The 26,861-nt window shown below is 47.2% G+C and overlaps 2 protein-coding genes across 2 annotated transcripts in view; both read right to left on the bottom strand.

Moving 5' to 3' along the window:
• The window catches only part of LOC140722359 (NACHT, LRR and PYD domains-containing protein 3-like), a 219,846-nt gene that overhangs the window by 127,795 nt on the left and 65,190 nt on the right, over positions 1 to 26,861 (bottom strand). The window lies entirely within an intron of this gene.
• Positions 14,773 to 24,140, bottom strand: LOC140722357 (cell adhesion molecule CEACAM20-like). Its single transcript, XM_073037121.1, has 8 exons — positions 23,759 to 24,140; positions 22,213 to 22,488; positions 21,787 to 22,044; positions 21,404 to 21,527; positions 20,968 to 21,023; positions 20,514 to 20,578; positions 18,630 to 18,857; positions 14,773 to 14,970 (listed from the first exon to the last, which is right to left on the bottom strand). The coding sequence occupies exons 1-8, from the start codon at positions 24,138 to 24,140 to the stop codon at positions 14,773 to 14,775; spliced, it is 1,587 nt and encodes a 528-aa protein (XP_072893222.1).

Here is a 26,861-nt window from a genome sequence, read left to right as displayed (position 1 = left end):
ATAAAATTAATGACTTGCTTAAAATTAACGAATTGTGTGGAAGTTCAGCAAATGGGCTTAGTTTGAAAACATTGGTGATAAGATAGCGCCTGTGAATGGAGTCTGTGAAGGCCTATTCCACACTGGTGAACAAGCTAACCACACGAGTGTTAAGTGGAAAAGGGACAAAGGTTGACCAAATGCCACTTTGAATAACAAGATCTGGTTTTGAGGGAATTTGGCAAAGCATGTGAAAGATAAAAAAACACCATGAAAGATTGACTGTTTGAATGTTAAGTTTAAAAGTGACATAGAGATTAGTATTTGTTCAAACTTTTGTAATGTACTATATTATAATCACACATGTATTGGTTCACACTTTGTAATATACACCTAAGCTGAGAACACAATCCCTTGGCATTTTTGGCTGACATGAAAAATAAAAATAGGAAGTTATGGAATTCGATATTAAAATACATGTTAAGTGGAGTGACAATGTAATTGCTGATTGTTTATCTAGATATTAATTTGAATGTGCATCTGTATTATTTTTGTAGTTAAGAACACTTCTGTATTTTGTTAAACTCTGTAATTCTGTGTGAAAATTCCCAGAAGGATGGGGGTGTAATGAGTGATGAACAGATCTGATGGACAATGGGGTGCAGAGTTACCCATTCCCCCACATGAGAATCACGACCCATTACTGTTGCTATGCTGCTCATGAGAGAGAGAGAGATGGAAAACATGCAAGAACATCTGTTACAGATAAGAGAGTGGAGAGAGACTGTTGATTTACTGTATTATGACTTCTGCAAAGTTACTTATCTTCTACTATTTTGCTCATTAACATTCCTCAGTGGACTGCAGGAGTGGGCTGGTTTGATGGACACAGTCATTCAAAATTGATTGATAGCTGAGACCCCGTTAGTAGGGATAAAAGACAGGTCTGGAGAGACACCCTTCAGACACATCAGTGGACACTGATTGAGTGTTGGAACCCACAAGAAAAGGTGGGGGCATCGGAGACCGAACCAGGAGATCGGTCAGTTAAACTCACAGTGTTACAGCAGGGCCGCTGGGGACTTGTGTGTGTGTCCACTCATGCCAGAGTGACGAGTCCACCACAGACGAGCGGTCTAGCTGAATGACAGAGGGGTTATAACTGAATGGCCACAACGACACGACGGATTAAGAAAGGAGTAAAAGGTTTGCCTGCCGCAACAGTTGTTGTTACATATCTCTCTCTCTCTCTCTCTCTCTCTCTCTCTCTCTCTCTCTCTCTCTCTCTCTCTCTCTCTCTCTCTCTCTATCTCTCTCTCTCTCTCACTCTCTCTCTCTCTTTCTCTCTCTCTCTCTCCCCCCCCCCCCCCTGTGTTATCTGTATATTTGCATTATTGGTATTGTTTTGCTTATTTTACTAATAAACACTTTTGAATATAGTACCACCAGACACCAACGGATTCTTCTTTTTCTGCTGGTCAGACACCCAGTTACGGGGTATGTAACAATACAAAGATTGGTGGAGGAGCGGGTAGTGTTGAGGAAACAGAGAGCCTGCAGAGAGATTCAGATAGTTTAGGGGAACGGGCAAAGAAGTGGTAAAAGAAATACAATGTTGGAAAGTGTATGTTCACGAAGTTTGGTGGAAGAAATAAACGGGCAGACCATTATTTAGATGGGGAGAGAATTCAAAATGCAGAGATGCACAGGGACTTGGGCGTCCTTGTGCAGGATCCCCGATAAGTTATCCTCCAGGTTGAGACGGTTGTGAAGAAGGCGAATGCAATGTCTATATTCATTTCTAGTGTTATATAATATAAGAGCAGGGATGTGATGTTGAGGCTCTATAAGGTCCTCATGAGACCACATGGAGTATTGTGTGCATTTTTGGGCTCCTTATTTCAGAAAGGATATGCTGACATTGGAGAGGGTTCAGAGAACATTACCAAGAATGATTTCAGGAATGAAAGGGTTACCGTATGAGGAATGTCTGGCAGCTCTTGGGCTGTATTCCCTGGCGTTCAGGAAAATGAGGAGCGATCTCATAGAAATATTCCGAATGTTAAAAATCCTGAACAGATTAGTTATGGCAAAGTTATTTCCCATGGTAGGGGAGTCTAGGACAAGAGGGCACGACTTCAGGATTGAAGGACGTCCAACTAGAACTGAGATGCGGAGAAATTACTTCAGTCAGAGGGTGGTAAATCTGTGGAATTTGTTGCCACGAGTGGCTGTGGAGGCCAAGTCATTGGGTGCATTTAAGCCAGAGATAGATAGGTTCATGATTTGCCGGGGCATCAAAGGGTATGAGGAGAAGGCAGGGGAGTGGGGATGACTGGAATAATTGGATCAGCCCATGATTGAATGGTGGAACAGACTTGATGGGCCGAATGGCCTACTTCTGTTCCTATATCTCATGGTCTTATGATCTTATTGCTGTCTAATTGCAACAGGTGATTGCAGACTCATGACCGATTGATTAACAGGTGGAATTCTGCCCCAGTAATGCCTAATTTCATTGCATATTTCCTGAAACCCTGGTGTGAATGAGCCCAAATATATCTCAGCTTACGGGCCAGCGGAAAGAAACAGCTTACCCAACAAATAAAGCTTGTTGGGGTTGTCCATCTTTGGGATCATCAACTGATTTCTGCTGCTTACCGAAAGGCGTTATCACCCGATACTCCACCCTGATGGCTTCGATGGTCACCTCATGGCGACGACAGATGTGTCATCACAAAACAATGCATCCACCGTGTTTAAGGTTTTAGGCAGCAGGGTTAGTTTATATTTGGCAGAAAATCGTTGTTCCTTTTAAATTTCAGCTTTTAACCTGAACCCATCTTCTATTGTAGTGTCACCAAAAAGGCCTACTCGCATTTAACCTCTCGAAATCGCTGATAATTCTGCATACTTCCATTAAACCTGCGCTCTATCCTTTACATGTTATACTGGTGTTGTTGTTCAATTGTCGCATTGAACAGGCCGGAAAATAGAGCAGATGCCGCTGACCAATCAGTAAACATCTTCCTAAAAGGCTAAACTGGGTAGAAGGGCCGAATGTCGACTGCTTGCCTCGTTGTACATATTTCATGAACGAATAACAGCAACGAGGTGAAAGTTATCATGGAAATTAAAAATCCAACAAAATCATCTTTCTCTGCCTGAAATCTCATTGTCAGCTTGTCTGTGTAGTTTGACCTCTGTTCAGAATTAAATATTAACTTCAGGTGTTTCTAATGCTCACAGGATGCCATTCAAAGTTCAAAGCAATAAACTCCCCCAGTAAGCAAAGTCCAGCAGTGAAATTGTAATCTGGTCTACTTCAGCAAAGTTCCGCATGTTTATTTTTATCTTATCGCCTGAGAAATAAACAGACGGGTTAATCTGTAACCAGGCACCATGCGATTCAGGGAAGGAGAAGAACGGCGTGTGGAAAGGAGATGGGAGATTGATTTTTCAGCCAGAAGTACTGATAGAGGTGGAGGTGTTTATGATGACACCCGAATTTGCCAGTATAAAGCGAATGGTTAGATGAATATATCAAATATCAGGTGCAGGTAGGTTGTGGAACTCCACCTGGGAATTCGGATTCAGACAGATAGAGACAGTAAAGTTACAACCGGCATGGACAAGATGAGCCGAATGCCCACCTCTGTGTTTTGTGGCCCTGTAGTTTAAAGGCTGATGATGCGGTTTTGCACTTGTCATCACAAAATACTTTAACCTGCGTGTTTTATTGGTTGTAAATCTCCTTGCAGGGAAACGTATTTAGGTATAGGAGAAAATAATCAGACAGGGAGTATCACAGAAAAAGTTATGACCAGAATTCTTCACGGTCAGTTTGCCTACAATACAATTTCACGCCTTGGGAGATGGCGATGCAGAGAGTTGAGAGATCAAGTTTAGAGTTGAGAACTTCAATGTCGTCAAAATACGGGATATTGCCATATTCGAAACAAGGGCAATGAATTGTGGCACAAATCAGCACAAAGGGGTATAAATCTCTAGCAATGTTTTTTTTTATTCCGCGCTTTGTCAAAGTTTTGCAAGTTGTTTCATTTGAATTCATTTTTCTGCCACAAGTACTGACTGAGGAGGATGTGTATTTGAAGCACATCGAAATTTGTCAGTATAAAGCGAATGGTTGGATGAACACATGAAATACCAGTTCCAAGAAGGTTATGGAACTCGGCCTGGAAATTAGGATTCACGCGACAGTAATGTTAGAACCGGCATGGACAATATGAGCCGACTGCCCCACCTCCATGTTGTGTGACCTTGTAGTTTAATGGCTGACGTCATGCGGGTCTGTGATGGTTCTCGCAAAGGACTTTAACCTGCGTGTTTTATTGGTTTAAAATCTACTGAATGGAAAAACATGTACTTCCAGGAAAAATAATCGGACAGAGAGCATCGCCGTCAAGGTAATGGCCAGAACTCTTCACAATTAGATGGCCGGCAATAAAATTTCTCGCCTTGGGAGATGCCACTGCAGAGAGTTAAGAGAACAAGTTTAGAGTTGAGAAACTTCAATGTCGTCAAAATACGGGATTGTCCAGCACAGATTGGAGACTATGTAAACAGTTTAGATAGATCGATCGATAAATAGGGTGAGATCGATAGATTGAGAGAGACAGAGAAAGAACGAGACAGAGAGAGAGAGAGAGAGAGACCGAGGGAGAATCAGGGTGAGTATTAGTGATAGTGATCCTGTCCTACATGAGTGTTAGTGTGTGTATATATATGTATGTATGTGTGTGTGTGCATATATATCTATATATATGGCCTGGTGGAAGAAGCTGTTCCGGAGCCTATTGGTCCTGGCTTTTATGCTGCGGTACGGTGTCCCGGATGATAGCAGCCTGAACAGGTTGTGGTTGGTGTGACTCGGGTCGCCAATGATCCTTCGGACCCTTTTTACACACCTGTCCAAGTAACCAACATGACCTAGAGGGATGCTCTCATCTACAGATGCACTGGGCTGTCCACATCACTCTCTGCAGAGTCCTGTGATTGACGGAAATGCAGTTTCTATACCAGGCAGTGATGCAGCCACTCAGGATGCTCTCAATTGTGCCCCTGTAGAGAGTTCTTAGGATTTGGGGGGCCATCCCAAACTTCATCAACCGTCTGAGGTGAAAGAGTCACTGTTGTGTGCAGCTGGTGTGTACAGACCACGTGAGGTCCTCGGTGATGTTTTGTCATTTCAACCAGACTAGCGGGAAGGACGGCAGAGCAGCAGAGGCTGGAGTTTATGCGAGAAGTGAGGAAGGTGCAAGACAGATATATTCCAAAGCAGAAGAAATTTTCGAATGGAAAAAGGATGCCAACTGTGGCTGACAAGAGGAGTCAAAGCCAAAGTAAAAGCAAAGCAAAGGGCATTTAAAAGGAAGCAAAAATTAGTGGGAAGACAGAGGATTGGGAAGGTTTAAAAGTTTACAAAAGGAAACTAAGAAGGTCATTGAGTGGGAAAAGATGAACTATGAAAGGAAACTGGCAAATAATATCAAATAGGATACTAAAAGCTTTTTTTCAAGTATATAAACAGTAAAAGATAGGTGAGAGTAGATATAGGACCGATAGAAAATGATGCTGGAGAAATTTTAATTCTCTTCACAGATGAAGAAATCAGAAATATGCCGGACATTCAAGGGTGTCAGGGAAGAGAAGTGTGCGCAGTCGCAATTACGACAGAGAAAGTACTTAGGAAGCTAAATAGTCTAAGGGTAGATAAATCTCCTGGACCAGATTGAATTCACCCTCGTGTTCTGAAGGAAGTAGCAGTGGAGATTGCGGATACATTAGCAATAATCTTTCAAAGGTTGACAGATTCTGGCCTGGTTCTGGAGGTCTGGAAGATTGCAAATGTCACTCCGCTATTTAAGAAGTGGGCGAAGGGGGCAAGGAAGCAAAAAGGAAATTTTAGACTTGTTAGCTTGACATCGGTGGTTGGGAAGTTGTTGGAGTCGATTGTCAAGGATGAGGTTACGGAGTACCTGGAGGCATATGACAAAATAGGCAGAACTCAGCATGGTTTCCTTAAAGAAAAATCCTGCCTGACAAACCTATTGCAAATTTTTGAGGAAATTACAAGTAAGCTAGACAAGGGAGATGCAGTGGATGTTGTGTATTTGGATTTTCATAAGGCTTTTGACAAGGTGCAGCACATGAGGCCGCTAAACAAGATAAGAGCCCATGAAAGTTACCTACATGGATAGAGCATTGGTTGATTGGCAGGAAACAGAGAGTGGGAATAAAGGGATCCCATTCTGGGTGACTGCCGGTTACCAGTGGTGACCCACAGGGGTCCGTGTTGGGGCCGCTTCTTTTTACGTTGTATATCAACGATTTGGCTTATGGAATAGATGGCTTTGTGGCTAAGTTTGCTGATGATACAAAGATAGGGGGAGGGGCCGGTAGTGCTGAGGAAACAGAGAGCCTGCAGAGATACTTGGATAGATTGGGGGAATGGGTAAAGAAATGGCAAATGAACTACAATGTCGGAAAGTGCACGGTCATGCACTTTGGTAGAAGAAAGAAAAGGGCAGAATATTATTGAAATGGGGAGAGAATTCAAAGTTCTCAGATGCAAAGGGACTTGGGAGTCCTTCTGCTGGACACCCTTAAGTTTAACCTCAAGGTTGAGTCGGTGGTGAAGAAGGTGAATGCAATGTTGGCATTCATTTCTAGAGGAAGAGAGTATAGGAGCAGGGATGTGATGTTGAGGCTCTATAAGGCACTGGTAAGACCTCACTTGGAATACTGTGTGCGGCTTTGGGCTCCTTATTTAAGAAAGGATGTGCTGACGTTGGAGAGGGTTCAGAGAAGATTCACTAGAATGATTCCGGGAATGAGCGGGTTTGGGCTGTACTGCTTGGAGTTTGGAAGAATGAGGGGGGACCTCATAGAAACATTTCTAATGTTGAAAGGCATGGACAGTGTGGATGCGGCAAAGATGTTTCCCATGGTGGGGGAGTATCGTATGAAAGGATATGACTTGAGGATTGCAGCGCGCACATTCAGAACAGGGATGCGATTTTTTTTTAGCCAGAGGGCGGTGAATCTGTGGAATTTGTTGCCACGGGCAGCAGTGGAGGCCGGGCCATTGGGTGTATTTAAGGCAGAGATTGACAGGTATCTGAGTAGTCAGGGCATCAAAGGTTATGGTGAGAAGGAGGGGGAGTGGGACTAAATGGGAGAATGGATCAGCACATGATGAATTGGCGGAGCAGACTCTATGGGAAGAATGGCCGTCTTCTGCTCCTTTGTCTTATGGTCAATGCAGCACATCCTCAATTGATCAGGTTGCATTAATAGTCATGGTCCGGTTCGTTTAGTCCGCATTCCGGTTCATGGTCCGGTCCATTACTCCTTATTCCAGGTTTTCCGGTTTTCCCTTGTTCTGCTGGGTGCTCTGATTGAGGCACCCGATTCGCATTTTGGTCCGGCTGCATAAATAGCTCCTGGATTCAGCTTCTTTTGCTGGACTGTTCGCTTCCCTTCCCTTCACCTTCCTCCTGAAGCCTTGCCTGAAGCCTTTGCCAGAAGCCTCGCCTGCGTCCTCGCCTGTATCGCTGTCAAGTTCTGCCGCCGGAGCAAGACCGGAGCCTTGCTCTGTCTAGATAAGGAACTGTCTATCATTGTTTCCAACTGTCTCTGTGTCCAGGTCTTTCCTAGGTAGGTCCGGCCGTTGCCGCTGCCTTGTGTTGGGAACCGTCACTCTGACCAATCCTTCTCTAGATCCAGAGCCAAGCCGCTACCTTGTGTCGGGAACAGTCATTCTGTGTTCTGTCTACGAGTCCCGGCCCTACGTCCGGCTCCCACGGAGGTGTCCTGTCTCTGTGTAGAGCCCAGGCCTCAAGTCCTGTTCCTAAGGAGGGGTCCCGGCTCTGTGTTCCTGTTCTCTCTGGACCAAGGCTCTCGTTTCCTGTTCTCTCTAGACTAAGGCTCCGTGTTCCTGCTCTCTCAAGACCCAGGCTCTGTGTTCAGGTGTCCCCAGATCGACTCAAGGCTTCAGGTTCTTGCCCTGTCCTTGTGCATCGTCCTGTGCAGGAGTTCCATGTCTGGTCCTGCAGCCAAGCCTCAAAGGACCCAAGCCACATCCAGTCCTTGTAGCCATGTCATTTCCTCGCCTAATTCCGGGGTCCGAACCAGAGTCAAGACCCAGGTTCTAGGTCCTTGTCCCGTCTCTGGCACGGAGTCTAAGCCCAGGCTCCTAGTTCCCAGTTCCTTGTCCTGGTCCCGCTTTCCTATCCAAAGTCCTAGCCCACGTCTGTGTTCCTGTCCCAGCTCCTAGTCTGCGTCCTTTCCCGTCGCTAACTCTAGTCCAGTCCAGTTCCGAGTACTTCAGTGTCTGTGTCTTGTAATTGGATCCGCTCCCAGCGCCCACCTTATGACAGAACAGTCCAGCAAAGCATAGGCCCAGCGACACAGACACTGTCGTGTTGCTCTCACCATCCCGGTTTCTCTCCTGTTGAATGTCCCCCCACTTGTCCGTGTCGTCAAAAGCTTGGGGAAATTTTTTAGGTCGACAGGTGGCTCCCATGGGGGCTGGGGGCTGGGGGGTGGGTGTGAGGTAATGCCACGGTCTGGTCCGTGAAGTCCGCATTCCGTTTCACAATCCGGCCCATCGTTCCTTATTCCAGGTTTTACTTGTTCTGTTTGGTGCTTTAATTGAGGCACCTGGTTCTCATTTTCAGCGGGCTACATAAATAGCTCCTGGATTCGGCTCCATTTGCTGAACGGTTCTCTTCCCTTCACCTTCCTCCTGAAGCCTCGCCTGCGTACTGGCCTGTATCGCTGTCAAGTTCTACCGCCGGAGCAAGAACGAAGCCTTGCTGTTTCTAGATGAGGAACTGTCTCTGTGTCCACGTCTTCGCCAGGTCGGACCGGCCATTTGCAGATACCTCGTGTTGGGAACAGTCTCTGTTTTCACGCCCTAGTTGTTGCTCCCTAGGAGGGGTCCTGACTTTGTGTAGAGCCCCGGCGCCAAGTCCTGTTCCTAAGGAGGTGTCCCGGCTCTGTGTTCCATGTCCCTGTGTTCCAGTCTCTATCAAGACCAAGGCTCTGTGTTCCTGATCTCTCTAGACCAACGCCCAGCGGTCCTGGTGTCTCTAGATCTGGGCTCAATGGTCCTGGTCTCTCTAGACAAAGGCTCCGTGTTCCTGGTCTCTCTAGACAAAGGCTCTGTGTTCCTGGTCTCTCTAGACCAAGGTTCTGTAGTCCTGATCTCTCTAGACCAAGGTTCAGTGTTCCTGATCTCTCTAGACCAAGGCTCAGTGTTCCTGATCTCTCTAGACCAAGGCTCCGTGTTCCTGGTCTCTCTAGACCAAGGCTCCGTGTTCCTGGTCTCTCTAGACCAAGGCTCCGTGTTCTTGGTCTCTCTAGACCAAGGTTCAGTGTTCCTGGTCTCTCTAGACCAAGGCTCTGTGTTCCTGGTCTCTCTAGACCAAGGCTCTGTGTTCCTGGTCGCTCTGGACCAAGGCTCTGTGTTCCTGGTCTCTCTAGACCAACGCCCAGTGGTCCTGGTGTCTCTAGATCTGGGCTCAATGGTCCTGGTCTCTCGAGACCAAGGCTCCGTGTTCCTGGTCTCTCTAGACCAAGGCTCTGTGTTCCTGGTCTCTCTAGACCAAGGCTCTGTAGTCCTGATCTCTCTAGACCAAGGTTCAGTGTTCCTGATCTCTCTAGACCAAGGCTCAGTGTTCCTGATCTCTCTAGACCAAGGCTCCGTGTTCCTGGTCTCTTTAGACCAAGGCTCCGTGTTCCTGGTCTCTCTAGACCAAGGCTCCGTGTTCCTGGTCTCTCTAGACCAAGGTTCAGTGTTCCTGGACTCTCTAGACCAAGGCTCTGTGTTCCTGGTCTCTCTAGACCAAGGCTCTGTGTTCCTGGTCGCTCTGGACCAAGGCTCTGTGTTCCTGGTCTCTCTGGACCAAGGCTCCGTGTTCCTGGTCTCTCTAGACCAAGGCTCCGTGTTCCTGGTCTCTCTACACCAAGGTTCAGTGTTCCGGGTCTCTCTAGACCAAGGTTCAGTGTTCCTGGTCTCTCTAGACTAAGGCTCTGTGTTCCTGGTCTCTCTGGACCAAGGCTCTGTGTTCCTGGTCTCTCTAGACCAAGGCTCCGTGTTCCTGGTCTCTCTAGACCAAGGCTCCGTGTTCGTGGTCTCTCTAGACCAAGGCACTGTGTTCCTGGTTCTCTAGACCTGGGCTCAGTGGTCCTGGTCTCTCTAGACAAAGGCTCCGTGTTCCTGGTCTCTCCAGACCAAGGCTCCGTGTTCCTGGTCTCTCTAGACCAAGGCTCTGTGTTCCTGGTCTCTCTAGACCAAGGCTCTGTAGTCCTGATCTCTCTAGACCAAGGCTCTGTGTTCCTGATCTCTCTAGACCAAGGCTCAGTGTTCCTGATCTCTCTAGACCAAGGCTCAGTGTTCCTGATCTCTCTAGACCAAGGCTCCGTGTTCCTCGTCTCTCTAGACCAAGGCTCTGTGTTCCCGGTCTCTCTAGACCAAGGCTCCGTGTTCCTGGTCTCTCTAGACCAAGGCTCCGTGTTCCTGGTCTCTCTAGACCAAGGCTCTGTGTTGCTGGTCTCTCTAGACCAAGGCTCTGTGTTCCTGGTCTCTCTAGACCATGGCTCTGTGTTCCTGGTCGCTCTGGACCAAGGCTCTGTGTTCCTGGTCTCTCTAGACCAACGCCCAGTGGTCCTGGTGTCTCTAGATCTGGGCTCAATGGTCCTGGTCTCTCTAGACCAAGGCTCCGTGTTCCTGGTCTCTCTAGACCAAGGCTCTGTGTTCCTGGTCTCTCTAGACCAAGGCTCTGTAGTCCTGATCTCTCTAGACCAAGGTTCAGTGTTCCTGATCTCTCTAGACCAAGGCTCAGTGTTCCTGATCTCTCTAGACCAAGGCTCCGTGTTCCTGGTCTCTCTAGACCAAGGCTCTGTGTTCCTGGTCTCTCTAGACCAAGGCTCCGTGTTCCTGGTCTCTCTGGACCAAGGCTCTGTGTTCCTGGTCTCTCTAGACCAAGGCTCCGTGTTCCTGGTCTCTCTAGACCAAGGCTCCGTGTTCGTGGTCTCTCTAGACCAAGGCACTGTGTTCCTGGTTCTCTAGACCTGGGCTCAGTGGTCCTGGTCTCTCTAGACAAAGGCTCCGTGTTCCTGGTCTCTCCAGACCAAGGCTCCGTGTTCCTGGTCTCTCTAGACCAAGGCTCTGTGTTCCTGGTCTCTCTAGACCAAGTCTCTGTAGTCCTGATCTCTCTAGACCAAGGCTCTGTGTTCCTGATCTCTCTAGACCAAGGCTCTGTGTTCCCCATCTCTCTAGACCAAGGCTCCGTGTTCCTGGACTCTCTAGACCAAGGCTCAGTGTTCCTGGTCTCACTAGACCAAGGCTCTGTAGTCCTGATCTCTCTAGACCAAGGCTCAGTGTTCCTGATCTCTCTAGACCAAGGCTCAGTGTTCCTGATCTCTCTAGACCAAGGCTCAGTGTTCCTGGTCTCACAAGACCAAGGATCTGTAGTCGTGATCTCTCTAGACCAAGGCTCAGTGTTCCTGATCTCTCTAGACCAAGGCTCAGTGTTCCTGGTCTCTCTAGACCAAGGCTCTGTGTTCCTGGTCTCTCTAGACCAAGGCTCCGTGTTCCTGGTCTCTCTAGACCAAGGCTCCGTGTTCCGGGTCTCTCTAGACCAAGGTTCAGTGTTCCTGGTCTCTCCAGAGCAAGGCTATGTGTTCCTGGTCTCTCTAGACCAAAGCTCTGTGTTCCTGGTCTCTCTGGACCAAGGCTCTGTGTTTGTGGTCTCTCTAGACCAAGGCTCTGTGTTCCTGGTCGCTCTGGACCAAGGCTCTGTGTTCCTGGTCTCTCTAGACCAAGGCTCCGTGTTCCTGGTCTCTCTAGACCAAGGCTCCGTGTTCCTGGTCTCTCTACACCAAGGCTCAGTGTTCCTGGTCTCACAAGACCAAGGATCTGTAGTCCTGATCACTCTAGACCAAGACTCAGTGTTCCTGATCTCTCTAGACCAAGGCTCAGTGTTCCTGGTCTCTCTAGACCAAGGCTCTGTGTTCCTGGTCTCTCTAGACCAAGGCTCCGTGTTCCTGGTCTCTCTAGACCAAGGCTCCGTGTTCCTGGTCTCTCTAGACCAAGGTTCAGTGTTCCTGGTCTCTCCAGACCAAGGCTATGTGTTCCTGGTCTCTCTAGACCAAAGCTCTGTGTTCCTGGTCTCTCTGGACCAAGGCTCTGTGTTTGTGGTCTCTCTAGACCAAGGCTCTGTGTTCCTGGTCGCTCTGGACCAAGGCTCTGTGTTCCTGGTCTCTCTAGACCAAGGCTCCGTGTTCCTGGTCTCTCTAGACCAAGGCTCCGTGTTCCTGGTCTCTCTACACCAAGGTTCAGTGTTCCTGGTCTCTCTAGACCAAGGTTCAGTGTTCCTGGTCTCTCTAGACTAAGGCTCTGTGTTCCTGGTCTCTCTGGACCAAGGCTCTGTGTTCCTGGTCTCTCTAGACCAAGGCTCCGTGTTCCTGGTCTCTCTCGACCAAGGCTCCGTGTTCGTGGTCTCTCTAGACCAAGGCACTGTGTTCCTGGTTCTCTAGACCTGGGCTCAGTGGTCCTGGTCTCTCTAGACAAAGGCTCCGTGTTCCTGGTCTCTCCAGACCAAGGCTCCGTGTTCCTGGTCTCTCTAGACCAAGGCTCTGTGTTCCTGGTCTCTCTAGACCAAGGCTCTGTAGTCCTGATCTCTCTAGACCAAGGCTCTGTGTTCCTGATCTCTCTAGACCAAGGCTCTGTGTTCCTCATCTCTCAAGATCAAGGCTCCGTGTTCCTGGACTCTCTAGACCAAGGCTCAGTGTTCCTGGTCTCACTAGACCAAGGCTCTGTAGTCCTGATCTCTCTAGACCAAGGCTCAGTGTTCCTGATCTCTCTAGACCAAGGCTCAGTGTTCCTGATCTCTCTAGACCAAGGCTCCGTGTTCCTGGTCTCTCTAGACCAAGGCTCAGTGTTCCTGGTCTCACAAGACCAAGGATCTGTAGTCCTGATCTCTCTAGACCAAGGCTCAGTGTTCCTGATCTCTCTAGACCAAGGCTCAGTGTTCCTGGTCTCTCTAGACCAAGGCTCTGTGTTCCTGGTCTCTCTAGACCAAGGCTCCGTGTTCCTGGTCTCTCTAGACCAAGGCTCCGTGTTCCTGGTCTCTCTAGACCAAGGTTCAGTGTTCCTGGTCTCTCCAGACCAAGGCTATGTGTTCCTGGTCTCTCTAGACCAAAGCTCTGTGTTCCTGGTCTCTCTAGACCAAGGCTCCGTGTTCCTTGTCTCTCTAGACCAAGGCTCCGTGTTCCTGGTCTCTCTAGACCAAGGTTCAGTGTTCCTGGTCTCTCTAGACCAAGGTTCAGTGTTCCTGGTCTCTCTAGACCAAGGCTCTGTGTTCCTGGTCTCTCTGGACCAAGGCTCCGTGTTCCTGGTCTCTCTAGACCAAGGCTCCGTGTTCCTGGTCTCTCTAGACCAAGGCTCCGTGTTCGTGGTCTCTCTGGACCAAGGCACTGTGTTCCTGGTTCTCTAGACCTGGGCTCAGTGGTCCTGGTCTCTCTAGACAAAGGCTCCGTGTTCCTGGTCTCTCCAGACCAAGGCTCCGTGTTCCTGGTCTCACAAGACCAAGGATCTGTAGCCCTGATCTCCCTAGACCAAGGCTCAGTGTTTCTGATCTCTCTAGACCAAGGCTCAGTGTTCCTGGTCTCTCTAGACCAAGGCTCCGTGTTCCTGGTATCTCAAGACCAAGGCTCCGTGTTCGTGGTCTCTCTAGACCAAGGCTCAGTGTTCCTGGTCACTCTGGACCAAGTTTCCGTGTTCCTGGTCTCTCTAGACCAAGGCTCCGTGTTCGTGGTCTCTCCAGACCAAGGCTCCGTGTTCCTGATCTCTCTAGACCAAGGCTCCGTGTTCCTGGACTCTCTAGACCAAGGCCCTGTGGTCCTGCTTTCTCGGGACCAAGCCTCCGTGGTCGGGTATCCCAAGATCGAGTCAAGGCTTTGGGTTCTTGCCCTGTCCATGTGCATCGCCCTGTGCAGGAGTTCCATGTCTAGTCCTGCAGCCAAGTCTCAAATACCCCAAGCCTCGCCTCGTCCAGTAGCCAAGCCTCGACGGGCCCAAGACATATCCAGTCCTGTAGCCACGTCAGTCCTCGCCTAGTTCCGGGGTCCGAGTTCGAGTCAAGTCCAAAGTTCAGGCTCCTTGTCCAGTCTCTGTCTCGGAGTCCAACCCCAGGCTCCTGGTTCCCAGTTCCGTATCCTGGTCCCGCTTCCCCAGCCAAAGTCTGTGTTCCTGTCCCAGCTCCTACTCTGTGCCCTGTCCCGTCCCTAACTCTAGTCCAGTTCAGTTCCTAGTACTTCAGTGTCTGTGTCTTGCATTTGGCTCCGCTCCCAGCGCTCACCTTATGACATGAATAGAGAACGAACGGAGAAGCAATCGGAGCAGGGGTGATTTTATCAAAGCCCACTGTACACGTCGATGCACCTGTCGCTTTGAATTAATCTGAATAACTGAACTGAAAAGGAGCGTTCTCCACAGTCAAAGAATTCGCCTTCTGCAATCCCACGAGACATCCCCGTGTTTTCATTTTCAATCACCTATCGATTCTGACATTTTGCAAATATTTCAGACGCCTGAAGCACGTCATCGGGATATAAATGTTCTACTCACGTGAATGGTCTAAGCCTGGATTTGATAATTCTTTGTGTATTGTTTACAACAATGCTTATTTTTCTGTACAGTACTCATTGATTGAAAATGAAGAACAAATAAACAAGGTTGATTTTCTATTTATTTATCAAACGCTAACGCCGAATATGTATTTCTATATTGCGGGAATAGCACTTCTCCCGCCCGTGCTCGTCTCCCGGCTGATCTACGTCATCATTGTCTCCGTTTAAAGACTCTACTGGATACCCACTCCACGCTCGCTCCGGTGCTAACGCCTCCCGACTCCATCTCCGCGCCTGTGTCCGGCACCGGCGTTCGTCCGCAGCCACGCCCTGTAACAGAAACCTACTCTTTGCTCATGGGAAGCTCCTGGAAACACATGTCGATGATGTTGTTTGAGAGTTTATAGAGATTACATCGCACCACGATGTTGAGAGGACAGATGCTTGTGGCAGAGTGACGATGCCAAGTCTGGGATGTAGAAGTCCGGACTGAGGTGAGAGAACTAGGAAACAAATGAGTCAAAATATTCAGGGATGTCTCCGTCGTCAAACTGTGACACGCAGAGGGCATCTAACGGAGACATGGATAAAAATGGCAAAGAAGTGGTCAGAGATGTTTTCAGCGAACATCCTCGACGGTTGTCTTTCTGATGTGTCCATCCACGTTCCGACCATCACCAGTGACGTCACCTGTGGAGACAGTACACAGTCCATGTTGACTACGCAGACAACCCGAGGGAGCTACTGTTGGGGAGGAGAAATACGAGTGGTGTTTTCTCAGTCCGTGTCAATCATCGTGACAAAGCAACTTTTCATATAATTTACATGTTTCATATCACCCCCCGCCGCACGAAAATTGTTCTTCTGGTTATGAATATATCGCTTCTCATCGCCGCCTGACTCTCGCCCTGAACTGTTACGTCATCAAAATGTGACGTGTACACGTGAACAATGATGACCCTCCACCAACTCATAGTCTTGAACGTAATGGATATGTTTCTTTTGCAGGTAACAGTTTACATCGACAGCCCAATATTCTGTTCACCTACCTCTTCCAATCACTGTAAGCAGATCGATCGCCCAGATTAAGTGTCTGTAAACGTGAGGAAATCATCATGATTAGCAAAAGAATATATTGTCAAAATCTGGACGTGGTAGAAGGGAACCGGAAGAATATTGGGAAGGACCTGCCCGTATTTAACAAACTGGCCCCGAATTAAACCGCGGAACAGCCGGGCCATGATGGAAAGAGGATTTACTGAGACACACAGTTATTAGATATTGCAGGAGGCACCAGACGTCCATAAGAGTCACGAGAAGATTTAGGCAATCCCGACATGGATTCCGCTCCGCCATTCCATCATGACTGATTTACTTTCACCCTCATCCCCATTCACCCGCCTTCACTGTGTAACATTCGGCGCTATCAACGATTCATTACTCAGGACTTTGGCCTCCACAATAAATAGCACAGATAAGCCACGCTCTGACTAATGATATGCCTCCTTATCTCTCCGTTCCAAAGGGAGTTCACTATACTCTCAAACTGTGCTCTTTGGTCTGAGGTACTCCTACGATTAGAGATATTTTCTCCACGTCCACTGTGTACAGGGATGTGTCACAGAAGTCACTCTCCCAAACGACAGTGGGTAGAGGACTCAGAGTCATTAAACGCTCTTCATCCGTTTACGCTCTCACTCCTGAGATCAATCTCGTTTATTTCCTCTGGACCGTCTCCAAGACATCCCGTCCTTTCTCAGATGAGGGCTTCAAAACGTTTTAAAATTCTCAGAATGGGGTCTGACAAGAACCATAGAACCAAAGAACACGGAAAACAGGTCATTCGGCCCTTCCAGTCTGTGCCGAAAATTTATTCCGCTAGTCCCAGTGACCTGCACCCAGTCCATAACCCTCCAGATCTCTCCAATCCATGTACCTGTCCATTTATTCTTAACACTTGAGTGAGCCCGCATTTACCACGTCAGATGGCAGCTCGTTCCACACTCCCACCGCTCTCTGAGTGAAGATGTTCCCCCTAATGTTCCCCCAAAAGCCTTTCCCCTTTCACCCTAAAGACATGTCCTCTCGTATTTATCTGTCCTAATCTAAGTGGAAAGAGCTTATTCAGATTTACTCTGCCTATACCCCTCAGAATTTTGTAAACTATCAAATCTCCCCTCATTCTTCTACGCTCCAAGGAATGAAGTCCTAACCGGTTCAATCTTTCCCTGTAACTCATCTCCTGAAGACCCAGCAACATCCTGGTAAATCTCTGCACTCTTTGAATCTTACTGATATCCTTCCTATAGTTAGGTGACCAGAACTCCGCACAATATTCCAAATTTGGCTTCACCAATGTCTTATCCAACCTCCCCATAACATCCCAACTCCTATGCTCAATACTTTGATTTATGAATGCCAGGATGCCAAAAGCCCTCTTTACAACCCTGAGACGCCACTTTCAGGGAATTAAGTATCTGAACTCCCAGATCCCTTTGTTACTCCGCTCTCTTCAGCGCCCTACCATTTACTGTGTAACTACCTTGATTCTTCCTTCCAAAATGTAACTCCTCACACATGTCTACATTAAATTCCATCTGCCATTTTCTGGCCCATTTTTCCAGTTGCTCCAGATCCCTCTGCAAGCTTTGAAAGCCTTCCTCGCTGTCCACAACGCCTCCAGTCTTAGTGTCACCACCAAACTTGCTGATCCAATTTATCACACTATCATCTAGATCATTGATATAGACAACAAACAACAATGGTCCCAGCACCGATCCCTGAGACACACCACTAGTCACAGGCCTCCATTCTGAGAAGCAATCATCCACTACCACTCTCTGTCTTCTCCCACACAGCAAATTCGAATCCAGTTTACAACCTCTCCATGGATGCCTCGTATCTGAACCTTCTGAACTAGCCTCCCATGTGGGACCTTGTCAAAGGCCTTACTAGAGTCCATGTATACAACATCCACAGGCTTTCCTTCATCTGCTTTCTTGGTAACCTCCTCGAGAAACTCTACGGGATTCGTTAAACATGATCTACAACGCGCAGAGCCATGCTGACTATCCTTAATCAGCCCTTGGCAGTCCAAATACTTGTATATCCGATCTCTCAGAACACCTTCCAATAATTTACCTACTACTGATGTCAGGCTTACCGGCCTGTAATTACCTGGTTTACTTTTGGAGCCTTTTTTGAACAACGGAACAACATGAGCTACCCTCCACTCCTGCGACACGCGACCGAGGCTAAGGACATTTTAAATATTTCTGCCAGGGCCCCTGTAATTTCTACACTAGTCTCCCTCAAGTAACATGTCAGGCCCGGAGGATTTATCTATCTTTATTCGCTGTAAGGCAGCAAGCAACTCTCCCTCTTTAATCTCTATGTGTTTCCCCTCCTTCCACATACGCTATGCCAGTTATGCATTTAAAATGACTTTGAAATCCTGCGTATCCCATCGTTTCATTTTTGTGCTCCGTACCTGTCAAAATCAATCATAACATTGCAATTTCCTTCCTTCCTTACCACTAATTCAACATAAAAGATAAACTTTCAGGGATCCTGCACTACAACACCAAAGTCGATTTACACGTCCGATTTATAAATTCGATCTCTTTTGGAAAATAGACCACCGTTTCACTCTTCCTGTCAAAGTGCAAGAACAAATTCCTCCATATACTAGATTTTATTTGTCTTTGTTTGTCTGTTCCCCTCATTGTTCCAACACCTTCGGCTGACCCGCTGCTTCCTGAGTCCTGCGCACTGCCAACAACTATCTTTGTATCGTCCCCAATCCTGGCCACTTCGTTGTCAAGATTATTGACTGCAAACGTGGAAAGTGGCGGCCGAGCACCGACTCCCACAGAATAGCACTGGTCATCGGCAGCCCATTGGAAACAAATCCCATTCAATCCGACTCTTCAATTCCTCCCAGTCGGCGAAACCTCTGTTTTCCGCCAAGTAACACCACGCGCTCTTACATTCATTGGCCCGATGTGCGTTAACTTGTTAAAGGCCTTCTGAAAGTCCAGGCGCACACCACCCTCGGACTCTTTGTTGCCGATTGCGCATGTTATTTCCTCCAAGAATTCCAACAGCATTGCCAGGCAAGATTTTCGCACGGGCAAACATTGCTGCCAGCGACCCGCTTTGTCTCCTGCCTCCAAGTGTCGGAAACCTCTTCGTTCATCGTGTAATCTAACGCCACCCTGTTTTTGGAGCCCCTTTCTTCATGAAGAGCAGACTGATAATTGCAACTTCCCAGTTCCCAAGAACAGTTCAACAACAACGTGAAACTTTGACTATCAGTGCTAATTCATCCACGACATCTTCAGCGGCCCATTTCGGAATCCTGAGGTGTAGATCATCTCGCCCATTTAGTCCCGGTGACTGATCTACCTTCTTCCTTTTCAGCTTCCCATGAATCTTCCCCTTATTATAGTGACTGCAATCACTTTCGGGTCCTGACACTGACATATTACTGCTGTGCTCGACAGTGCAGACTATCGGATGTCTCACTTCAGGGTCTGTTTCTTACTCAATGAAGTGGAAACAGTTACTTCAAAAAGAGATTGACGCAAATATTCCTCTTACCATGTAAGTGTGGGGTTCACCCTGTACATTGTTATTTGCGCCCTGCGAAGAGAAAAAGGCGATTTTTTATCGTGACTTTAAACAAGTGAACAATAATTGTTTTCTGACTCTGCACAGATAAGCCCCGAGGGTATCAATGTTCACATTCGTTGCTGCTTGTATCTAATTGGTATCGTTCACCGTTCGATGCACCGCGTGTTTCTGAGTCAGTGTGAGTGCAATACATATAATGTCTCTGACATCAGGAATGCTTCCGAATGTCACTCAATCATTCGTCAATATTCAGTCACACAGGAGCATGATGAATTTTACTTGAGGAGGAATTCGCCTTCAAAACCATTCCTGCTGAGAGATTTGCCTGGATCAGAACGTTCACTAGGCGGATTCAGAACCATTCACCTTGAGAGATACATGTGAATGAGAACGTGTACGTGGCCGATTGGGGATGTGGACCCGTGGCCTCAGGCTGTTTACCGAAAGATGCTATTTCTGTTAAACGCTCACAGAGATCACTGTTGATCACAGACAGAAATGTACAAACCTGACCCTGGCTTCACCCTGTGTGTGATTGTGGAGTCTCCGCCGTTACTCACATTGACCGGACATTATAAAAGACTCTTTCATGAAAGAGGAGGTATGATTTTGCATTGTACAGGAATTACGGATTCTGGGGAATTCTGTGGAAAACTCTGCAGGTGCTGGAAGCCCAGAGTAACACGCACAAAATGCCGGAGGGATTCAGTGGGTCGGGCTGTATTCATAGAATTTACTGATCCGTTTACATTTTGTGCCGAGACCCTTCCACTAGTCTGGGATGGGGGCAGGAAGACGCCTGAACAAAATGGTGGGGAGGGGGAGGAGGGCAGGCTGGGAGCTGATAGGTGAGGCCGGATGAGTGGGAACGGGAAAGGCTGAAGAAAAAGTAATCCGATTACAGAGGCGAGTGTGCCACAGGAGAAAGGGAAGACGGAGGGGCACCAGCGGGAGTTGATGGGCAAGTGAGGAGAAGAGATAAGAGGCCAGAGTAGACAACAGAAGAAGAGGGAACTGAACAAAAATACCTGTGGGATAAGCTCATCAGGTTTGTGTCTACTTTAGGAATATGATGTGCTGTTAATCAATTAACTGAACATGCGATCTGGGATCGATCATCCAGGATCTTATTAAATGCCCAATGAGAGCAGAATGGACCAATGGACTCTACCGGTCACATTACTTATGTTCTCACCTTCCCTTTGCAAACCAATGGCTGAAATCATGACCATCCTTACCTGTTCATTCCTCGGGAAATTCACATAGCTTGGCGATGCGTTCACGGTTTTTGTATCCAAGGTGCCTGTGGGGGGAAAACAGATATGTCACAGCAGTGAAGAGCATCAGGAGCCGTTGTTGAACACAGCCGACGTCAATCCGGCCAGAAACAAAGCGCCATTAACAGCATGAGCTTCCGTCCCACCAATCGCCGGAACCAGGAAGTCAGGGCCGATATTGATCAATATGAAGAGAAATTAAGTTGTATTCCATTCCTCCGTTGATAATGTAATCTTGAACAGAAAGTATCACCTTATTTAAATGGAAAATTCAGCGGCAAAGGTCGCATAATTCGTGACCATTCGCGAGGTTAAAAACTTCCAGCTTCCGTGCACTATGAGCTCCCATATTTCAATCAAATGATTATATTTCCAAGGGCCCAGTAATAGAACAGTTGAAACGGAGTTCACTCACTATTTCTTCCGAAGTTGCTGCTCGTCTCATATTGGGGTGGCGGTGAATTCTTGACCCTGAACAAACAGAAACAAAGGTCGAAACGTGAATTCGTCAGGAGGTTACTTTCCTGCACTGACAATTCCATTTGATTCTCTCTGGTTATTGCTTGATACTGTTCCGGATATCGGATGCCCTATTCCAGTCCTTCTCGATCGCAACGGCAGTGGCCATAATGGGTTAAGTGGAGAAAATTGCTTTGGCTTTTTTGACATCTAATGCTGTTCACACAAATATTGATGAACGCAAACCTATTTCAGACAAACAACTTCGCCGTGAAGGCGGAATGCCGATTCTCTCCACAGATGGGCCCCTGATCCCAGCTGAAGTCGATTCTGCCGAAATTCTCCAACAATAATTAAAGGTAGAAGCGACATTCCAATAAAAATGTGTTTACCGGCCAGTTTTCCTCGCGATCAACCATCCACTGACTCCGCCGATCAGGCCCATGCCAAGTAAACCAAGTGCAATGCCCACGATCGCGCCAGTGGTGAGGGTAATATTGTCATCTGCTTTTGTTGCTAACACAGGAAACAAACATAATTTTTACATTGCAGGAACATATCTCTTTTTTTTTTAGAAACGATTGTTGATCCAAGCTCCGCAACGTCGTGGTCCCTGACCTCGACTCTGCATCAATTTATATCAATTATTACTTCATTCTGGCAGGCCATTTAGAAGGGAGAATGAAGGTACGGCGTGAGGAGAGCGTGAGAGGGAAATGGTTTGGATCTTTGATCATCGGGTTTACATGGACGAATGAGAGACTCATTCACTCACCTTGTGCGGTGACATGGACAGTGAGATAACTGTTCCTATTGGTTACGCCGTTGGTAACCCGACATGTATAACTCCCAACGTCAACCGAGCTCACTGACACAAGTGTGAGTTCCTGCCCTGTCTGCAGGAGATTGTTGCCGTTGTACCATGTATATTCACCGTAGGGAACTGACAGAGCAAAACAAGCTAATGTCAGGTTTGACACAATATTGGACACAACTGGACGTTTCGGTACAATTCTGACCTTCTCTGGTCCATCTGTAAAATTAAAAAAAAGTAGATATATATATTAATATATATCGATTAGAGTATTATCTTGGTGAATCTGATGTTCTGACCTTCTCGGGTCACCTATACAATGAAAATATATGTTAATAAATGTCACATCCGATACAAATTAACGCTGTTGACTAACTGTGTACTTACAGTAAACTTGCACGTAGGTCTCTCCAGCGCCATTGCTGAAAGAGTTGCTGGCGATGCACTTGTACGTCCCTGCGTCGTTTCTGTTCACACTGATTATAGTCAGTTTCGCCTTGTCGGGAGATGTAAATATTCTACCGTTTTCCTGGATGGGTTGGTTATCCTTGGACCATGTCCGTGTCTGAACAGTGCCCGACGCGTCACAACTCAGTGCGATGGTATCGAGGTTTTCCAGAGGAGTGGAATCATTGGCCACCACGGCAACCCCGGTCACTGCCTCTGTAAATACAATTAAAATGCCCTTACTTTCATCTACCACATGTACATAATATTTGGATGCCGCCAACTCAATATCGTCGCCAGTCCTCGCTGTTATCCCTATGTGTTTCGATATCAGTTCAGATTCCAGCTTAACTAAACGCCGGCACTGAGTTTAAAGTTTTACTGCCGTTACCCAAGGGGACTGTGAGAAATATATTCCCCATCCAGAGGTTACCCAATGCTATTTTTTCCTGCACCGAGAATGTACATTACCTATCAAAGCAGAATAAAACAGAAATGCACTTGGCTGCAGTTTAATTGTTCCGTAGAGCTGGTGAAAATAAGCTATTCGTGCCATGTGCTGTTGAGGTCAGAGCCAGCAAGATTTCGTACATAATACGTGGTTAAGGAGTTAGCGTAAGATGGAGGACATGCCAATGATGATCACTGGTCTCCCTTCCAGTGAAGTTGCGGGCGGGACCGGAGGGACGGTTTGCTCCTGAACTGGAGAGGCATGAATGTCCTTGCGGGAAGGTTTATTGTTGCTGCTCGGTAGGGTCTAAACTGGAGTTACGGGGGGTGGGAACCAGACTGTTGAAGGGTTCGTGGAGATGCTGTGGAGACAGATATCGGTAAGACGTCGGCTGCTCTGGATTGGGTACTGTGCAATGAGTCGGAATTGAATTAAAAGAACAAAGAACGTCGGGGTGAGTGATCTCATTATATGATCGAATTCATCCTGAAATGTGAGAAGGAGAAGCTGAAGTCGGATGCATCAGTGTTACAGTGGGTGAAAAGGTATTAGAAAAGCACCAGAGAGGGGTTGGCCAGATTTAATTGAAAAAGAACACTGCCCGGGACACTGAATAGAGTGGTTTCCTTTCAGAACCAAGGCGAAAGTTTAAAGCAGAGGATGATAGACTCTCGATTGGTCAGGGCATGAGGGATATGCGGAAACGGCTGTGATTGGGACTGAGAGGAATATTAGATCAGCCATGATGAAATGGCGGAGCGGACTCCATTGGCCAAATGGTGTAATTCTTCCTGAGCCTTACAGCTGTGTGGTCTCAACTGCAGCAGGTGAACATTTGTAATTTAATCCGCAAGTCAAAACAATTCCAATTTTCATCTTAATCAATACTCTTATTCATCAATATGCAACGTTGTGGATTGATATTGTTAGTCAGTATTATAATCGGGTTCAGGCATTTAGTTGAATTACACGGGCCTGTCTCCACCAACAACATTAATTTTATGACCTCAACAAAGGGAAGAACGGACTCCCTACCGAACACAATGATTTGCGTGGTTGAGGCATTGATCCTTTTTGTAACCGTGTTATAGGCCTCACAAGTATACTTTCCCGCGTTGCTCACAGAGATGCTGTCGAGGATGACCTCCTGCCCACTGTGTAGGTGGGCACCGTTCAGTTGCCAATTCAATTTAGCGCCTGGACGGGACTCTGTGAAACATGTTAGCCGTATGGTGCTTCCGGCAACGTGAAAAGGGGAGTCCGGTTGAGTGATGATATGTGGACGATCCGGTCCGTCTAAAACAAACGCACAAAACGGATTGCAACAAATCACACAGGAAGCGCAGCAGAGTTTCTTAGCGAGAGAGGAGGAACAGCCCATCACCAGTGGAAGTCTCCTACACACCGGCGAGTGCATTCGTCTGGAAGCCTCCCGCGGTAAATAGCACAGGAGAGCGGATCGTTTTGTAACTTCTCTAGGTGTGTGGTTTGTGGGAAGCAATTAAGGAAACCCTTTCCAGAACAATGTACCAGCGTCTCTCCGCGGTAAGGCAGCTTGGAGAGTGGATGCCATAACTAATGTAATCAGGGATCGGGCAGAATGTCACCTGGGGCTTACACCATACTGTGACGTCACTGACCTTGTGTGGAAACAACGGAACTCACCAATGACAGCTTTTATGGTCGGGCCCATTTTCAGATTCAATATTCTCTGTTCAGTCTCTATCTGTGAAGACAGTCGCCGGAACACCACTGCACAATAGGATGTTTATCCCGATCTAAAAGCTATAACCTCCCGCATCAACAGGTGCACAGAAGCAATGTGTCCCCGCCTACTCGTAGCTGTCGACATTTGTCAGAGGGTTAGCGGGGCCGTAAATCCTGGGATGTCCGGACTGTCTTACGCAGAGAGGTTAGAGAGACTGGGTTTGTACACGCTGGAATTATTGTCTATTGTCTGTTGTCTATAAAGGACAAAAGGTGCACAGAAGCAATGTGTCCCCGCCTATTCGTAGCTGTGGGCATTTGTCCGAGGATTAGCGGGACTGCGGGCGGTTTCAGCTCAGAGCCGTCCCTCGCTTCCGGGGAATGGAATTATCATCAAAGTTTCTAAACGGCCTTAGACAGCGCTGGAATTTCAATGGTCCATTTCAAACCATTTGTCCGAAAAAAAACCCACTCATTTGCACTCACTGTTCCAAACACGGGTCAGATTCCATTGCGTTGACACAGAATCAAAGCAAAATTAGAATTCTGAAGAGATAAATTTGATTTGAATGGATAGAGTTGAAGTGATAGTCAGAACTCCGTGGAGTCCAAAAGGCAGACGCGATATCAATGCACCTCGGCCAGTCTATTCGAATGATATTGCAAGTCCTGCTTTGTGCTTACGAGATGTCCACCCCACCCAAATCTCAGGTACATCACAATTGCCTTTGAACTGTGGTGACTGGAAAAGCTCAAAACGCATTGCTCTGTGTGAAGAGACATGCAGGACAGACCAGTTTGTCCGGCACAATTCTTACACCTGAAGTCCAGAAGTGAACCGACTCTGTGGGAGCGACATCGTCGCCATAATTCGACTCGGATTCGAGGTTGGAAGTTCAAAATTTCAATTTGAATTCACCAGCGCCCGAGAGAGGCCCGGATCCGTCTCCAAATCAACTGCTCAGTTACTTGGGTGCTCGCCTATAGTGGTTTATTTCTAGGGTACCGTTCACTAATATAATCCCACTCACTCGGAACCCCGTATCCAGCAGGACTTGTAATATTGTGTGTAACTACCGGAGACTCGGGACACTTACAGTTGACATCGAGACAGAACGGGTCGCTTGTGAGTTTGTTTATCAGGTTGCTTGCTCTACAGGTGAAATTTCCGTCTGTCCGGAGCACTCCAGAAACAGTGAGTGTGCTGTGATCGGCACTCAGCTCAAACCTGCCACCGGGAATGATCACGCTGTTCTCCTCAAGCCACAGGTAAGAGACATCCGTGCCTGTAGCGGAGCAGGTTAGTCTGACGGTATCGCTGTACTCAATCAGCATGGTGGCGTTAGATGTTACAGTGACTTTGGAAACAGGTTCTGTTAAAACAGAGGTGATCGGTTACTGCACAGCTCAGGAATATAATCCGGAAATTTATGGATTCCGCTCCGTATCTGAAAATGAGATCAAACATTTATTATTCCATAATAAGTAAACATTAAACAATAATTCCACTTGATGGACATAAGGTTTGAGATGAATACACTGGACCTGAGACACGTCATTTCATCCTTCATTCTCCGCCCACTCAGAGACGGTAATTTGGAATTCTAACCCTTCAGGCCTATCCATGACGTCATAGACTGTGAGAAGGCTTCGTGGAGATGCTGTGGAGACAGATATCGGTAAGACGTCAGCTGCTCAGGATTGGGTACTGTGCAATGAATCGGAATTGAATTAAAAGAACAAAGAACGTCGGGGTGAGTGATCTCATAATATGATCGAATTCATCCTGAAATGTGAGAAGGAGAAGCTGAAGTCGGTTGCGCCAGTGTTACAGTGGGTGAAAAGGTATTAGAAAAGCACCAGAGAGGGTTTGGCCAGATTTAATTGAAAAACAACACTGCCCGGGACACTGAATAGAGTGGTATCCTTTCAGAACCAAGGCGGAAGTGAATCCATTTCGATAGAACGTGGCGAATCTGGGAATTATGTTCCAGAGGCAGCTGTAGAGGGCGTATCGTTATGTATGTTTAAAGCCGAGGATGATAGATTCTCGATTGGTCAGGGCATGAAGGAATATGCGGAAACGGCTGTGATTGGGACTGAGAGGAATATTAGATCAGCCATGATGAAATGGCGGAGCAGATTCCATTGGCCAAATGGTCTAATTCTTCCTGAGCCTTACAGCTGTGTGGTCTCAACTGCAGCAGGTGAACATTTGTAATTTAATCCGCAAGTGAAAACAATTCCGCTTTCCATCTTCATCAATACTCTTATTCATCAATATGCAACGTTGTGTATTGATATTGTTAGTCAGTATTCTAATCGGGTTCAGACATTTAGTTGGATTACACGGGCCTGTTTCCACCAACAACATTAATTATAGGACCTCAACTAACAGAGCAATAGACTACTTACCAAACACAATGATTTG

The sequence above is a fragment of the Hemitrygon akajei genome, unplaced genomic scaffold (genome assembly GCF_048418815.1).
Source record: "Hemitrygon akajei unplaced genomic scaffold, sHemAka1.3 Scf000075, whole genome shotgun sequence".
In the NCBI taxonomy this organism is placed as follows: Eukaryota; Metazoa; Chordata; class Chondrichthyes; order Myliobatiformes; family Dasyatidae; genus Hemitrygon; species Hemitrygon akajei.
This window is presented reverse-complemented; position numbering and strand designations above follow the sequence as displayed.